The 15630-nt window shown below is 43.9% G+C and overlaps 1 protein-coding gene across 1 annotated transcript in view; it reads right to left on the reverse strand.

Moving 5' to 3' along the window:
- Window positions 1-262: 262 nt before the first annotated feature.
- LOC123762896 (fibrinogen-like protein A) overlaps window positions 263-15630 on the reverse strand; it is a 324583-nt gene continuing 309215 nt past the window's right edge. Inside the window, exon 7 of the mRNA XM_069301923.1 lies at window positions 263-459. Coding sequence (XP_069158024.1) covers window positions 263-459 — 197 coding nt within the window. The remainder of the gene's footprint in view (window positions 460-15630) is intronic.

Here is a 15630-nt window from a genome sequence, read left to right on the forward strand (position 1 = left end):
CTGCACCTGACAGACTGATAGGTAAGGTAAGGTAAGGTAATTATAGTAAAATAGGTAAGGTAGTAATAGGTAAGGTAAAATAGGTAAGGTAAGGTAATTTGGTAAGGTACCTTACCAAATAGGTAAGGTAGTCATAGTAAAATCGCTAATTGGTAAGGCACAAATAGGTAAGGCAGTAATAGGTAAGGCGCTAATAGACAAGGCAGTAATAGGGATGCACCACTCCCTGCTAACCACCACCCCCACATTATCTTACCAACAATCACTCGTGACAAGTTGGGAAGTTCTGGGGTCGTGTCATCATGTGTATCTGCTGGAGACCCACCCCGCTGCTGCCTCTGACACCTGGCGCCCAGTACCATGTCGCCATGTTTCTCCGGAGACTCGTGGGAAAAACATAACTGCAGTCGCTGAACCACCACCCGCATTGGTGTGACGCAAGCTGAGCACAGGACCCACCTGTGGAGGGAGACACTACACATGGTTTTCAGAGTTTAGTGACATGTTCACATGTGTACACACCTGCACGCACTCGCACAGAAATAAATTTGTCAAAATATATAGACAAATTTTCTTTAACATGAGGCCACTGTTCAAGAAGTAAATAGGTGCCTGGGAGTTGGACAGCTGCTATAGGTGCATCATGGGATGTGTGTGTGTTAGAGAAACATATATGTAGCAGATATAATAGAGGAAAATAGGTAGGAAATCAGCAAATTAGACAACCGACGGTTAGAAAGGCTGGGTCCAACAACTAACAACTCAACCATACTGGCACAAATAGTAAATAAAAACACATGCACGCACATAGGCCCTCACACAATAGCAAACATGTACACATAAACAAACACATTAAGAAACGCAGGCTTTAAAACAATAGCAAACACGTTCACATAAACACACACATGAACGCACACATGCACTCAAACAATAGCATACATGTACACGTAAACATACACATGGACGCATAAAGGTTCTCAAACAATATCATACATGTACATATAAACATACACATGAACGCACACAGAAGAGCAGCTTCGCATGCATGTAGGAATCAATCCAGACTCTTAATCATGGGCGATTTCAACCATGGAAAGTTAGACTGGGTGAATGGGACCCACATTGAGGTGCAGATACATGGAGAGCTAAACTCCTGGAAGTGGCAACAAGTCACTTAGGAGCCAACATGTCAGGGAACTCACGAGAATGAGAGGCAATGGCGAACCAGCTAGACTCGACCTGATATTCACCTTGAATGAGTCAGAAATAAGGGAAATCAAATTTGAAGCCCCCATGCAAATGAGTGACAACCGTATATTGACATTTGAGTATCTGGAAGAGGTAAGGATAACCTATCCATGGATAGGATTGGAAAGGAAAAGACTAAATTACCGAAGAAATGAGGTTTCTCATTTCCCCTAATGGGAATACCATGGGAAACACATCTCAGAGAAAAGACTGCACAGGGTATGATGGATTACGTCACCCAGAAGTGCCAGGAAGCCGCAGACAGATTTATCCAGGCCCAACAGGGAAAAAATGATGAGCAACAGACGAATCCATGGTTCAATCAGGAATGTAAGGTAGCGAAGCAATTGAGTTCAAGAACATGGAGAAGCTACAGAAATAAGAGAACACCAGAAAGCAGGGAGAGAGATACCAGAGAGCCAAAAATGAGTACCTCAGAGTGAGGAAAGACGCAGAAAGACAGTATGAAAAGGACATTGCAAGTAAAGGAAAGACCCAACCAACAAAACCTGCTCCACAACCACATCAGGAAGAAAACAGGTGTGAAAGAACAAGTGAAGAAACTGAGAATGGGGAGAACAGATACAGAGAATGACAAGGAGGTGCGTGAAGAACACAACAAAAGAGTCCAGGAGGTCTTCACAATGGAACAAGGAGAAGCCCCCTGCACTAGATGAGGGCGAGGCCAACCAAACAACATTGGAGGAATTTGACCTCAAAAGTGATGAGGTAAAATTTAGTCTGTTGGAGCTGAACGTGACAAAGGCTGTTGGATCTGACAGAGTGTCACCGTGGATACTAAAAGAAGGTGCAGAAGCACTAAGTGCGCCACTCTCAATGGTGTATAACAGGTCACTGGAAACAGGAGACCTACCTGAAAGTTGGAAGACAGCTAATGTAGTCCCAATATACAAAAAGGGTGACAGGCAAGAGGCACTGAACAACAGCTCAGTCTCCCTAACTTGTATACCATTCAAGGTGATGGAGAAGATCGTGAGGAAAAGGCTCGTAGAGCAACTGGAGGGAAATAGCTTGGTAACACACCACCAGCATCGCTTCAGAGATGATGAATTGTGCCTCACAGGTTTAATAGAATTCTATGACCAGGCAACAAAAAATAGGCAAGAAAGAGAAGAGTGGGCAGAATGCATTTTCTTGAACTGTCCGAAAGACTTTGACACTGTATCCCATAAAAGGCTGCTACAAAAGCTGGAGCAATAGGCAGGAGTGAAAGGTAAGGTGCTCCTTTGGATAAGGGGAATCAAAGCAACAGGAAACAGCGAGTAACTGTGAGGAGAGGGGATACATCAGGGTGGCGAGATGTCACCAGCGCAGTCCCACAGGACTCAGCTGAGAGTCTCTCTCTCTCCCCCCTCTCGGTCTCTCCATCTCTCTCTCTCTCTCTCTCTCTCTCTCTCTCTCTCTCTCTCTCTCTCTCTCTCTCTCTCTCTCTCTCTCTCTCTCTCTCTCTCTCTCTCTCTCTCTATCTATCTCTCTCTTTCCCCCACCCCACTCTACCCTTCTGACAAATCCTATCACAGCACAACTAGGAACAGGGTCAAGGATGACAGCCAGAGGCAACAGGAACAATGAAAAGTCCAGGTGACGAAATAAAGGAAATTTTTGCCCAGTTTCTGGAGGACATCAAGAGTGAGATGCAGGAAATGATGCAGGAAATGAAAAATGAAATAAGAAACCTAAAAAGAGAGCTGACAGCAGCAAAGGAGGAGATTAGAGCCATCAAAGAGAATAGTATCGATGCTGAGACTCAGATAACCACCCAAGAAGAAGGTGGTAATAGCATTTTAAAAGAGAATGCCACAATAAAAGCAACATTTGCAGAAATGCTAAAAAACAACTCTGAAGTAATGTCTGCAATGATGGAGGTAGCCATGAAAGCAGCCACCTCACAGGAAGCGGCACGCTCCACTAGCCAGCTGCTGGAAAGGTAAAGGAAAGATCAGTGGTAGCTGTGGGTATTAAAGAGCAGGAAGGCTCTAATAGGAAAGAGTGGAATGATAAGGACAAAGCGGCAGTGAATGAAATACTGAAGGCACTAGACATGGAAGGGGCTGAGCATAGCATTGAGAAGGTTTTCAGGTTAGGCTGGTACAAAAAAAAACCAAGACCGTGTGTTAAAGATAGTGTTTGCAAACGAGAACACAAAAGAGACGATTCTAACAAAGAAAAGCCACCTGCAACATGTGGGAGAATTAAAAAAAAGTATTCCTCCAGAGGGACATGACGAGGGAGGAGAGGGCCATGGCGGCAGAAGCAAGGAAGAAGCAGAGGGGGAAGGCAAAACCAGGAAATCACAGCTCCAAACACAACATCCCCAGCTGTGAGGGGGGAACCCACAACCAGCTACCCAGTAACACCAGCGGGGAGGGCAACCCCACCACCCTCTTCTGCATAGAAAACCCCCCTTTCATCCTTCTCCTCCCTCCCCTTTCACCCCATACCCTCCCTATCCCTCTCCTTTCACTTGACCCCCCACCCCTCATCCCAGTATCCTCTGCAACCCTGGTATCCACCTCACAAATCCTCACACCCATGGCACAGCTTCCTCCACCAGCAGAACACTCACCAAGGAGGAGATTTGAAAAGGGGCAGAAGAAAGTGAGCCTCAAGGCAATGTACACTAACATAGATGGAATTACAAATAAAACAAATGAACTTGGAGAATGGGTACTAGAGGAAAACCCAGACATAATAGCTCTCACATAGCATAATAGTTAGCATAATAGCTAACGAGAACCATAACAAATGCAGTGTTCCCACAGGACTGTTATGTTATGAGGAAAGAGAGAGAAGGAAGAGGTGGGGGTGGTTTAGCTCTGCTGGTAAAAAAAGGCTGGGATTTTGAGGAGTTGGTTGTTCAGGGATGGAAGGTTTCAGTGACTACATAATAGGTACAATAACAACTGGAGGGCAAAAAATTATAGTCGTAGTCATATATAATCCACCACCAAATGACAGAAGACCCACACAGGAATATGATAGAAACAACATGGCCACCATTAACATAATAGAGAGAACAGCTAGTGTTGCTAGCAGGAATGGATCTGGACTACTAATCATGGGAGACTTCAACCATGGAAAGATAAACAGAGACCCGCATGGAGGACCAGAAACATGGAGAGCTAAGCTGCTGGACGTGGCAACAAGAAACTTTCTAAGCCAGCACATCAAGGAACCAACAAGAATGAGAGGAGAAGATGAACGAGCAATGCTTGATCTGATATTTACCCTAAATGAGTGGGATATAAGAGAAGTCAAAGTGGAAGCACCCTTGGGAATGAGTGATCACAGTATATTGAACTTGTGTATTGACTAACTGGTAGAGCAAGGAATTATCCCCCCGAAAAAGAACTAGGCAACAAAAGGCTGGCAAACCGAAAGGGAAATTATGAGGAGAAGCTTTCTAAGGGAAATACCTTGGAACACAGACCTCAGAGCTAAGTCTGTACAAGAAATGCTGGACTATGTCACCCAAAAGTGTCAGGAGGCAGTAAGCAGATACATCACGGCCCAAAAGGAAAAATCCGAGAAGCAAAAGAAGAATCCATGGTATAATAGGGCATGTATGGAAGCAAAGAAACTGAACAAAAGGGCGTGGAGGAACTTCCGGAATAACAGAACACCAGAAAGCAGAGAGAGATACCATAGAACCAGAAATGAGTATATCAGGGTGAGAAGAGAAGCAGAGAAAAGTTATAAAAATGATATAGCAAACAAAGCCAAGACCGAACCAAAGCTACTCCACAGTCACATCAGAACGAAAACAACAGTGAAAGAACAGGTAGTGAAACTTAGAACAGGCGGGGACAGGTATACAGAGAATGACAAAGAGGTGTGTGATGAACTCAACAAGAGGTTCCAGGAGGTCTTCACAACAGAACAAGGTGAGGTCACTGTGCTAGGAGAAAGGGAAGTAAACCAGGCAGCCTTGGAAGAGTTCGAAATTACGAGAGAGGAGGTCAAGAGACACCTGCTGGATCTGGATGTTAGAAAGGCTGTTGGTCCAGACGGGATCTCGCCATGGGTACTGAAAGAGTGTGCAGAGGCACTTTGCTTGCCACTCTCTATAGTGCATAGTAGGACACTGGAGCCAGGAGACCTACCAGAAATATGGAAGACGGCGAATGTGGTCCCAATATACAAAAAGGGCGACAGGCAAAAGGCACTGAACTACAAGCCAGTGTCCTTGACTTGTATACCATGCAAGGTGATGGAGAAGATCGTGAGAAAAAACCTGGTAGCACATCTGGAGAGAAGGGACTTCGTGACAAATCGCCAACATGGGTTCAGGGAGGGTAAATCTTGCCTGACTGGCTTAATAGAATTCTACGACCAGGTGACAAAGATTAAACAAGAAAGAGAGGGCTGGGCGGACTGCATTTTCCTGGATTGTCGGAAAGCCTTTGACACAGTACCGCATAAGAGGCTGGTACATAAGCTGGAGAGACAGGCAGGTGTAGCTGGTAAGGTGCTCCAGTGGATAAGGGAGTACCTAAGCAATAGGAAGCAGAGAATTACGGTGAGGGGGTGAGACCTCCGATTGGCGTGAAGTCACCAGTGGAGTCCCACAGGGCTCTGTACTCGGTCCTCTCTTGTTTCTGATATATGTAAATGATCTCCCGGAGGGTATAGATTCATTTCTCTCAATGTTTGCGGACGATCCCAAAATTATGAGAAGGATTAAGACAGAAGTGGACTGTTTGAGGCTTCAAGAAGACCTAGACAAGCTGAAGGAATGGTCGAACAAATGGTTGTTGGAGTTTAACCCAACCAAATGTAATATAATGAAGATAGGTGTAGGGAGCAGGAAGCCAGATACAAGGTATCATCTGGGAGAGGAAATTCTTCAGGATTCAGAGAAAGAAAAAGACTTGGGGGTTGACTTCACGCCAGACCTGTCTCCTGAAGCCCATATCAAGAGGATAACATCAGCGGCATATGCCAGGCTGGCCAACATACGAACGGCATTCAGAAACTTGTGTAAAGAATCATTCAGAACTTTGTATACCACATATTTCAGGCCAATCCTGGAGTATGCAGCCCCAGCATGGAGTCCATATCTAGTCAAGGATAAGACTAAACTGGAAAAGGTTCAAAGGTTTTCTACCAGGCTAGTACCCGAGCTGAGAGGTATGAGCTACGAGGAGAGACTACGGGAATTAAGCCTCACTTCGCTGGAAGACAGAAGAGTTAGGGGGACATGATCACCACATTCAAGATTCTGAAGGGAATTGATAGGGTAGATAAAGACAGGCTATTTAACACAAGGGGCACACGCACAAGGGGACACAGGTGGAAACTGAGTGCCCAAATGAGCCACAGAGATGTTAGAAAGAACTTTTTAGTGTCAGAGTGGTTGCCAAATGGAATGCATTAGGAAGTGATGTGGTGGAGGCTGACTCCATACACAGTTTCAAGTGTAGATATGATAGAGCCCAATAGGCTCAGGAATCTGTACACCTGTTGATTGACGGGTGAGAGGCGGGACCAAAGAGCCAGAGGTCAACCCCCGCAAACACAACTATGTGAGTACAGGGCTCTGTACTTAGACTCCTCCTTTTTCTAATTTATGTAAATGATCTTCCAGAGGGTATAGTCTCATTTCTCTCAATGTTTGCTGATGATCCAAAAATTATGAGAAAAATCAAGACAGATGGACATCGACAAAGACTAAAGGAAGATCTGAACAAACAGGAGGAATGGTCTAGAAAATGGCTATTAAAGTTCCACTCAGAAAAGAGCAAAGTAATGAAATTAAGCGAAGGGAGCAGAAGTCTGAATACAATGTACCATATGGGACGTGAAATCCTGCAAGAGTCAAATAGAGAGAAAGATCTGGGAGTTGATATCACACCGATCCTGGCCACAGACGCACACATCAAAAGGATCTCATCGGCAGCATATGCTGCCGATGATTATGATTGGCCAACATAAGAACTGCTTTTAAAAACTTGTGTAAGGAATCATTCAGGATCTTGTATACCACCTATGTCAGACCAATCCTGGAATATGCAGCTAAAGCCTCGTGTCCATACCTAGTTAAACACAAGACAAAGTTAAAGAAGATTCAACGGTATGCCACCAGGCTGGTCCCGGGACTGAGAGGTATGAGCTACGAGGAAATGCTAAGCGCGCTGAACCTCACGTCCCTGGAAATCAGAACAGTAAGGGGGAGACATGATAACCACCTACAAATTTCACAGGGAAATTGACAGGGTGGACAAAGACAAACTCTTTTGCACAGGTGGAACACGATCAAGGGGACACAGGTGGAAACGTAGTACCCAAATGAGCCATAGAGACATTAGAAAGAATTATTTCAGTGTCAGAATCGTTAACAAATGGAATGCATTAAGCAGTGATGTGGTTGGAGGAGACTCCATACACAGTTTCAAAAGTAGATTTGATAGAGCTCTGTAGGCTCAAGAATCTGTACATCAGTTGATTGACTGTTGAGAGGCGGGACCATAGAGACAAAACTCAAACCCCGCAAGCACAACTAGGTGAGTACAGGCACTTAAAAAAAGAGCATACATGTGCACATAAACACACATATGGACGTACATAGGCTCTCGAACAATAGTAAACACATACACATAAACACACACATGCACTCAAACAATAGCATACACATACACATAAACACATGCATAAATGCACACAGGCACTCAAACAATTGCATTCACGTATACATAAACACACACACATGGATGCACACAAGCACTCAAACAATTGCATTCACGTATACATAAACACACACACATGGATGCACACAAGCACTCAAACAATTGCATTCACGTAAACATAAACACACTGTTAGGTATCAACACCATCGTCGGAGCGTGGATTGGCGATTTCAGTGCCATCTATGGGTCTGTACTCCAACTCCCTGGTATTGGGTACTACGCAGACAACGCCATCTGTTGGTGGTGGCATGGAATCAATGAACGGTTTCGGTTTCCTGCCTCAGTCAGAATCTGAGGTCGATGAGGATGACCTCTGGTGTGGGTGTATCAAGATCAACGCCATCTAGGTTGTGGCTACAAGTTACAATTTCAATTCCCCGGTGGAAGAGTGTTATCCCAATGTCACCCAGTGTATTGTCCGTGTAATTAATGACGTTTTATGTTCACAGAGGTGACGAAAGCAGGCGATTGTGTCGAGGAAAGCAGTTCACCTTGGGCAGTCCTGAACTCTTGACTTGGGCCTGTGTGAGGACTAAGTGGCCGCCGTCGTTCAGAGCAGTGTGTTTGCTGCTGATGTATGCAGTCTTGTATGGACTGACGTACCCAGGATTGGTCTGGAAGAGTTACACGATTACAGTGGCGCGTCTGTCGAGAAGTGCTACTACTAAGCCGCTAGAGACTTCTGCCAGGGTGTTAGCTTCCCCCTGTATTTGAGTGTTTCAGACCCCTATCAGTGCGGCGCTGAACCCTCTGTCAGTGTGTATCTGGAGAGTGGAGGTAGGGTATTGGCACATCGTGTATGCGATATGGTGTGTGTGTGTGTACTGGCCCATGTAGTAGAAGGTGAATTCGCCGGTGTTCGCCATTAGGTGTGGATAACGTGAACATGGAAACTTGATTCATCGGGATTGATGAACACTGCCAATGTGTTGTGTCCTGTGCTAAAGAGTCACAATTGTAAATAGGTGTAGTAATACTTATATATATTTATATATAGATATATATAATGTCGTACCTAGTAGCCAGAATGCACTTCTCGGCCTACTATGCAAGGCCCGATTTGCCTAATAGGATGAGAGATTTTCTTTATTTTCAATAATTTTTTTCCAAACAGTTTATTTGAATTATTATTTTATATTAAGACCATAAATTATTGACTTAGTTGTGTTGGGTTAAGTTAGGTTAGGTTAGGTAGAGTTGGTTAGGTTCGATCAAATATCTACATTAGTTTTACTGAAATTTAAACCAATTAATTTATACATAATGAAATTTACAGATTTATCATTTCATAAGAAAAAAATGGAAAAATATATATATTCAGGAAAACTTGGTTTATTAGGCAAATCGGGCCTTCCATAGTAGGCCAAGTACGACGTTCTGGGTACTAGGTACAACAATATATATATATATATATATATATATATATATATATATATATATATAATATATATATATAATATATATTATATATGTATATTTTGGTAGCAGTCTTTCTTGTAAACGTATATTATTAAATATGACCGAAAAAGTAAGAATAATAATTCTAACACAAATTTTCTCAATATTTCTAATGTTTCTTTTCACTGTCGATGGTAATTGAAAAATCAATTCTCCAAAATTCATTTTTATTTATAGTCTGACGCAACACTTGAACGTGTTTATATATATATATATATATATATATATATATATATATATATATATATATATATATATATATATATATACACACCTTGAGATGATTTCGGGGCTTTTTTTAGTGTCCCCGCGGCCCGGTCCTCGACCAGGCCTCCACCCCCAGGAAGCAGCCAGTGACAGCTGACTAACACCCAGGTACCAATTTACTGCTAGGTAACAGGGGCATAGGGCGAAAGAAACTCTGCCCATTGTTTCTTGCCGGCGCCTGGGATCGAACCCAGGACCACAGGATCACAAGTCCCGCGTGCTGTCCGCTCGGCCGACCGGCTCCCCAATATATATATATATTATATATAATTATACTCCCAAATATATAATATATATATATATATAATATATATATAATATATTATATATATATATATATATAATATTTATTTTATATATATATATATAATTATATATTATATAATTATATATTATATATATATATATATATATATATATATATATATATATATATATATATATATGTCGTACCTAGTAGCCAGAACTCACTTCTCAGCCTACTATTCAAGGCCCGATTTGCCTAATAAGCCAAGTTTTCATGAATTAATTGTTTTTCGACTACCTAATCTACCTAACCTAACTTTTTCGGCTACCTAACCTAACCTAACCTATAAAGATAGGTTAGGTTAGGTTAGGTTAGGTAGGGTTGGTTAGGTTCGGTGATATTTCTACGTTAATTTTATCTCCAATAAAAAGAAATTGACCTCATACATAATGAAATGGGTAGCTTTATCATTTCATAAGAAAAAAAATTGAATAAATATATTAATTCTGGAAAACTTGGCTTATTAGGCAAATCGGGCCTTGCATAGTAGGCTGAGAAGTGCGTTCTGGCTACTAGGTACGACATTATATATATATATATATATAATATTATATATATATATATATATATATATATATATATATATATATATATGCGAACAAGCCTGAATGGTCCCCAGGACAATATGCAACTGAAAATTCACACCCCAGAAGTGACTCGAACCCATACTCCCAGGACAATATGCAACTGAAAACAACTGAATGAGGTGATTTGGTAAAATGCTATGCCCAAGATTACTATCCAAGTGCCGGCGGTGGGGTGGTTCAAATAGCCTCGGCTATCACCTCATTATGTCTGGTCGTGATGGTCAAGTGGATTAAGGCGTCTTGTACATACCAGTTGCGTTGCTCCTGGGAGTATGGGTTCGAGTCACTTCTGGGGTGTGAGTTTTCAGTTGCATATCGTCCTGGGGACCATTCAGGCTTGTTCGCATTTGTGTTCCTCACGTGTGCCCCAAAGAATGAGGTGATTTGGTAAAAGGCTATGCCCAAGATTACTATCCGAGTGCCGGCGGTGGGGTGGTTCAAATAGCCTCGGCTATCACCTCATTATGTCCGGTCGTGATGGTCAAGTGGATTAAGGCGTCTTGTACATACCAGTTGCGTTGCTCCTGGGAGTATGGGTTCGAGTCACTTCTGGGGTGTGAGTTTTCAGTTGCATATTGTCCTGGGGACCATTCAGGCTTGTTCGCATTTGTGTTCCTCACGTGTGCCCCAAAGAATGAGGTGATTTGGTAAAATGCTATGCCCAAGATTACTATCCGAGTGCCGGCGGTGGGGTGGTTCAAATAGCCTCGGCTATCACCTCATTATGTCCGGCCGTGATGGTCAAGTGGATTAAGGCGTCTTGTACATACCAGTTGCGTTGCTCCTGGGAGTATGGGTTCGAGTCACTTCTGGGGTGTGAGTTTTCAGTTGCATATTGTCCTGGGGACCATTCAGGCTTGTTCGCATTTGTGTTCCTCACGTGTGCCCCAAAGAATGAGGTGATTTGGTAAAATGCTATGCCCAAGATTACTATCCGAGTGCCGGCGGTGGGGTGGTTCAAATAGCCTCGGCTATCACCTCATTATGTCCGGTCGTGATGGTCAAGTGGATTAAGGCGTCTTGTACATACCAGTTGCGTTGCTCCTGGGAGTATGGGTTCGAGTCACTTCTGGGGTGTGAGTTTTCAGTTTATATATATATATATATATATATATATATATATATATATATATATATACATAGTTAGTGCTGAAGGTGTTGATATATTGGTAAAGGTAATTGTGTATTGGTTACTCCCCCTTTTTTTTCATTGAACTACTAGTTGACACAGCCAGTTCTTGAAAGCTTACCATCGACTTGGGGTCACATATAAAAGAGGTTATAACGACAAGAAACTGGTTACTGGCCCAAAGTGGCCGTAACACACACACATGGACGCACTCAAACCATAGCATACTCATTCACACATGCGCATAAACACTCTCAGGATTCATAACGAATGCAGTGTTTCCCCAGGACTACAATGTAATAAGGAGAGAGGGGAAAGGAAGGGGAGGAGGCAGCGTGGCCCAACTGATGAAAAAGGAATGTAGTTTCAAGGAGATGGTTATCCCTGGCTGCGGGGGGTTCAGAGACTACATTGCAGGCACTGTGACGTTGGGAGGACTAAGAGTAGTAGTAGTAGCAGTGATATCCCTCCACCAAACTACAAAATAACCAGGCAAGAGTATAGCAGGAACAACATGGCAGTTAACACAATAATTGAGAGCAGCCACTGCTGTCATTAGAAATAGATCCCATCTGCTCAACATGGAGGGATTTCAATCATGGAAGAATAGACTGGGAAATCAAGGAACCAAATGGAGGTGAGGAAACATGGAGAGCTGAACTGTTCGAAGTGCCGATAAGAAACTTTTTAAGTCAGCATGTCAGGGGACCCACAAGAATGAGAGGCAACGATGAACCAGCGAGATTCGACCTATCTGAATGACTCTGACATAAGGAAAATCGGTTTCGAAGCCCCAGTGGGAATGAGAGATCACAGTGTACTGATGTTTGAGTACCTGGTCTAAATAGGGTTAATGTACTTAAAGAAGGGACCAGAAAACAAAAGGCTGGCATTCCGAAAGAGAAACTATGAGGCGATACGAAAATTCCTATCGGATAAAACTTTGGAAACATAGCTCGGAGGAAAGACGGCCCAAGACATGATGGACTACATCACACAGAAGTGAAAGGAGCCAGCAGACAAAATCGTCCAAATCCAAAAGGAAAAATTTTTAAAATTCCCATGGATTAATCAGAGATGTAAGCTAGCAAAGCAACAAATAGATGGTCAGAGAAATGGCCACTGGAATTCAAAACGAACAAGTGTAAAGTTTTGGAAATGGGACTAGGTGATAGGAGGCCAAAAGGTCAGTAGTTTCCCTTCTTCCAATGAAGGGAAACTTTCTTCCTATGACGATTCGAGAAAGGGACCTGAGAGTGGATGTAAGACCAAATTTAACTCCTGAGGCACATATAAATCGCATAACAACAGCAGCATACTCTACGATATCAAAAGTTATAACATCATTCAGATACCTAAATAAGGAGGCATTCTGAGCACTTTCCGCTGCCTATGTGAGACAGGTCTAAGAGTATGCAACCTTATCATGGAGCCCCCCCATCTAAAGAAACACATTAGGAAACTGGAAAAGGCTCAGAAATGTATGTAGAGAATTGTCACGGAGTTGCATGGGATGGGATATGAAGAGCGACTAAAGGAACTGAACCTGACGTCCTTAGAAAAAAGGAGGGTGTGGGGAGATATGATAGCAACATACAAAATACGTAGGGGGGATTGACAGAGTGGAAATAGACGAAATGTTCACATGGAATACCAATATAACAAGGGGACATGGGTGGAAGCTGGAAAATCAGATGAGTCATAGAGTTGTTATAAAGTTTCCTTTTGGCGTGATATTAGTGAGGAAATGGAATGAACTAAAGGAGCATATTGTGGAAGCAAACACTCTGCATATCTTTAAAACTAGGTATGATAGGGAAGAAGGACAGAAGTCATTGCTTTAAACAACCTATGGCCAGAAAGGCGGGATCCAAGAACCAACGCTCGATCCTGCAAGCACAAATAGGTAAGTACACATACAGTAGTAGGCATCCTACAGTCTAGGGAGACTATGGAGTTGCGCTCGGGTTGTCAATCCTGGTGCAGCGTCTGGTGTGACTGATGAGGCCAGTCCGAGAGTGGCAGTCCATCAAACACCGAGCACAGACGAAGTCCAATTCTGGTCTGTCTTCCTGGCTACCGGCTATCCTTCTCTGTCTCTTTGCCTCCGATTTCTTCGCAAGTGACCCCTCGAACTTGGAGAAACCTCTTTGAACAGACTGTCCTCAGGCTGAACGGCCTGCGGCCAATGTTTCCCACGTAGCAAGATCGACGTCCATTGCTCTCAGGTTCCTCTTGCATATGTCTGTACCGTAGTTGGGGTTTGCCTGTTAGACGCTTTCCCTGCATCAATTCTCTATACAGGAGATCCTTGGGATCCCGCCATCGCCCGTTTGCACCACGTGCCCGAGCCCGCTGTTGTTTGTCACCTTCTCTTGCCAGGTGATGTCCAAGATGTGTCAGAGGCAGCGCATGTCGTAGGCGTTCAGCTGTCTCTCCTGACGTGTTCAGAGTGTCCAAGACTCACTGCCATATAGGAAAGTGCTCAAGACACAGGCTCTGTAAACCTGCATCTTTGTACAATCGCTCAGCGTATTGTTGGCCCACACTCTCTTTGTCAGTCTGGATATGGTAGTACATGCCTAACCGATGCGTTTGTTTAGCTCTGTACCAAGAGAGGGGGAGTCAGAGATTGTGTGGATTTGTGGAGTACACGAAGTCGTGAACGACTTCCAGTTTGGAATTGAATACCGATGTCAGGTGGGGAGTCTACTCTTTGTCCCATGACCTATTTTTTCTTCAGGCTGATTGTGAGGCCGAAAGCCTGACAGGCCTCGCTGAAGTGGGTCATGAGCCGTTGGAGGTCTTCGGCTGAGTGGGCAGTGACTGATGCGTCATCAGCAAAAAGGAAGTTGCACAGATACCTCAGCCGAACCTTAGTCTTGGCTCTCAGCCTGGCGAGGTTAAAGAGCTTTCCATCCGACCTGATCCGGAGGTAGATGCCTTCTGTGGCAGATCCGAAGGCGTGCTGCAGCATAACTGCAAAGAAAATCACGAATAGGGTTGGAGCCAGGACACAGCCCTGCTTTACTCCACTTCGGATGTCGAAGGCGTCTGATGTTAGGCCATCAAAGACCACGTTGCCTTTATGTTCTCGTGGAAAGATCTGATGATGCTGAGGAGCCTGGGTGGGCATCCGAACTTGGAGAGGATCTTGAACAGGCCATCCCTGCTGATGAGGTCGAAGGTCTTCGTCAGATCTATGAAGGCTACGAAAAGTAACTGCTTCTGTTACCTGCATTTCTCCTGCAGTTGTCTGAGGGAAAGGACCATGTCGATGGTGGAACTGTTAGCTCGGAAAACTTATTCTGATTCTGGATAGACTCTCTGCAAGTACTTGGAGCCTCTTCAATGTGACTCGAGCAAACAGCTTTCTGACAATACTGAGGAGGAAATGCCACGGTAATTGTTGGAGACGCCTCTGTCACCTTTATTCTTATACAGCGTGACGATGTTGGCGTCCCACATGTCCTGTGGCACCTCTCCTTCTTCCCAGCAGAGGCAGAGAATTTCATGCAGCTCCATGAGCAGGTTTCCTCTGCAGCACTTCAAGGTCTCAGAATACCATCTTTTCCAGGAGCTTTGCTAGAAGCAAGGGAGTCTAGGGCCTCGCTGAGTTCTTCGTCGGTTCGCTGTCGAGCTCCATTAACACAGGCAGGCACTCAATGGCGCTCAGGGCGTCTTCGGTGACCATATTCTCCCTGGCGTACAGTTCAGAGTAGTGCTCGACCCAGCGCTTCAGTTGCAGTGTCTGGTCCTGAATCACCTAGCCTGTGACAGATTTCAGGGGTTCGTCTGGATTGGGTCGAAGGCCACTTTGATGCTGTCATACATTCCATTTATATTGCCTGTATCTGCTGTAGTCTGTATCTGGGAACAGAGCTGAAGTCAATAGTTGTTGGCACATCGCCTGGCGCTCTTTTGACT

The sequence above is a fragment of the Procambarus clarkii genome, chromosome 47 (assembly GCF_040958095.1).
Source record: "Procambarus clarkii isolate CNS0578487 chromosome 47, FALCON_Pclarkii_2.0, whole genome shotgun sequence".
Classification (NCBI taxonomy): domain Eukaryota; kingdom Metazoa; phylum Arthropoda; class Malacostraca; order Decapoda; family Cambaridae; genus Procambarus; species Procambarus clarkii.